This window comes from Cetorhinus maximus, chromosome 21 (genome assembly GCF_964194155.1).
Source record: "Cetorhinus maximus chromosome 21, sCetMax3.hap1.1, whole genome shotgun sequence".
Lineage (NCBI taxonomy): Eukaryota > Metazoa > Chordata > Chondrichthyes > Lamniformes > Cetorhinidae > Cetorhinus > Cetorhinus maximus.
The window spans coordinates 26,738,907-26,741,583 of NC_135899.1; the positions used below are offsets into that span (position 1 = coordinate 26,738,907).

The following is a 2,677-nucleotide window of genomic DNA, read 5'->3' on the forward strand; positions in this document are numbered from 1 at the left end:
AAGGTGCTGTTGAAGGAGCCTCGGTGAATTCCTGCAGTACTTCTTGTAGATGGTACACACTGCTGCTACTGTGCGTCGGTGGTGGAGGGAATGAATGTTTGTGGATGGGGTGCCAATCAAACGGGCTGCTTTGTCCTGGATGGTGTCAAGCTTCTTGAGCGTTGTGGGAGCTACACTCATCCAGGCAAGTGGAGAGTATTCCATCACTTGTGCCATGTAGCTTTGGGGAGTAAGGAAGTGAGTTACTCGCTGCAGGATTCCTGACCTCTAACCTGCTCTTGCAGCTACAGCATTTAAATGGCTAGTCCAGTTCAGTTTCTGGTCAATGCTAAACCCCAGGATGTTGATAGTGGTGGATTCAGCGATGGGAATGCCATTGACTATCAAGGGGCAATGGTTAGATTCTCTCTTGTTGGAGATGGTCATGGCCTGGCACTTGTGTGGCATGAATGTTACTTGCCACTTGTCAGCCCAAGCCTGGGCACTGTTTATTCATAACAGACATTACACATTCATTGGATGTAAATCGAATGTGCTTCCAGTGTTACATGTAATAGATGTCAAAATGACCCATAATCTGACACAATAGACACATTGTTTAGATACAGTTTTGGATGTACATTATGAAAGTCACATCAGAAATATGTATAACGTGTTAATGAAGATGTGCTTGTAGCTGCTTTTATCTTGTTGCACCAATGTTCTTGTACTGACACAGGAGAAGATGCTTGAAGGTTTTCTTGAAGGTATTATTACAGTGTGTAGCAGGCTGGGTTGACAGTACTGTTGATGTAAAAGATCCAGTATCCAATAGCCCAGGCTGTGTTGGGGACGCAGGTTGAACAGAACGTGTCAATGAGAACCATGACATTGTAAGGGCTCCACGTGATGATAAATACCAGGAGAATAGCCAGGATGGTCTTAGTCACCTTCGTCTCTCGGGATACAGCTCCCTTCCTCTTCTTAGCAGGGGTATTGGTCATTGTAATGATCTTATTGCCCTCTCTGATCTCTCTGCCATTCCCATCCTTGCTGCTGGCACCTGGCACTATTCCTGTCTTGGTGCCACAGTCATCACTTTTATGAGATTTGCTGACTACCTTTATACACGAGAGTTTGGAGTTGTCCATCCTGAAACAGCTTTGTGTAGTAGAGACGTTTGTGCTCTCTTGTATCGTCCCTTCCTCGTTCTGGTTTGATGGGACCACACTGATGGACATTGACTCATTGGAGAGCTCCTTCTCCTCTCCTTGGTCACAATTATCAGTCATTATTTCACCAGTTATTTTGACATGCGGTAAATCAGCAGGAGCATTCGATATGTAGTTATTATTCTGTTTCATTATTTTGCCCTTCACTAAACTGGGTAAAAAGGTGTACTTGCTTGATTCAGTCTCCTTTTTATCCTCCTTTACACGACTCTTGCTGGCACGAGATATTTGCACATACAAAATCATCATGATGATAACAGGGAGATAGAAGGCAGCTATAGCAGTGCCAGAAGTGACAGCTGGATTTGAGAAGAATTGAATATAACACTCACCCTCACTAACTGTCTGCTCCCCTACGATGAACTGCCAGAACAGAATGGCAGGAGCCCACAGGATAAAGGACAAAACCCAAACAGCTGCGATCATCATCCCTGCCACCTTCGCTGTTCTCTTCACGGGGTAGCTAAGGGGCTTTGTCACACAGAAGTAGCGGTCAAAGCTGATGATCAGGAGGTTCATAGAAGAGGCGTTACTGACAACATAATCTAGAGCAAGCCATAAATCACAAACCACTGGGCCCAATGGCCAGTATCCAATTAGAGTGGAGATGGTGTATAGATTCATAGATACACCAATAATCAAATCAGCACAGGCCAAGTTGAAAATAAAGTAGTTGTTGATAGTTTGTAGTTGCCTGTTTACTTTGATAGAAACAATAACCAGAATGTTTCCAATAATGGTCACCAAACTTAAAGATCCTGTCACAATTACAATGAAGACCACTTCGACCATTTTGTAAGGACTCCCTCTTTCGGCATCAATCAAATTTGTTAGGTTTCCAAGAAGTTCATTAGTCTCAGTTGAATTTGCCATCATTTCCATCTGAGATGTCATTAGCACAGGCGAGGCCTAAGTTTAGAAAAGAAAAGGGAGATGATTAGGAAAGAGATTTCACATATGTTGAAGTTAAGGTACAACTGGTCGCTAATTGAAGTTCTACCAGCGAGAACATACAAAGCTATCTGCTCCTGTAAACAGTAATATCTTTGTCAGGAGGGGCTGTGTTTTAATTAGGAATCATCTCATAGTTCATTTACTGTACAATTAATTATTAATTCTGAATTAATAGTTAATTACTTGTGCTGAACTGAATGAAGATGCTGATGACTGACATTGCAAAAATGCCTTGAAAGCATTTACATTTAAATTAACCTGAAGGGTTTGAATTTCATTGACCCAGGCTCGAGGGGCCGAGTGGCCTACTCCTGCTCCTAATTCGTATGTTCGTAATTTGTGTGATCCAACACGTCTAGATGCTTCCACCTCAAATGCTCAACTGTTAAGGGAAGAATACTTTTACCCCTTTGATTCCTTTAAGTTCATGTCTCTGGACCACAAACTCATGGAGACACTGAAAATCCCTCTCACCTAGGGAAATGTTGGTGGAAGGACAGATGTCCCAGTGC

The 2,677-nt window shown here is 42.8% G+C and overlaps 1 protein-coding gene across 1 annotated transcript; it reads right to left on the reverse strand.

Moving 5' to 3' along the window:
- Positions 1–752: 752 nt before the first annotated feature.
- LOC144695378 (muscarinic acetylcholine receptor M2-like) lies at positions 753–2,087 on the reverse strand. The gene has a single exon (XM_078566273.1). The coding sequence runs from the start codon at positions 2,085–2,087 to the stop codon at positions 753–755; it is 1,335 nt and encodes a 444-aa protein (XP_078422399.1).
- Between the last annotated feature and the right edge of the window lie 590 nt (positions 2,088–2,677).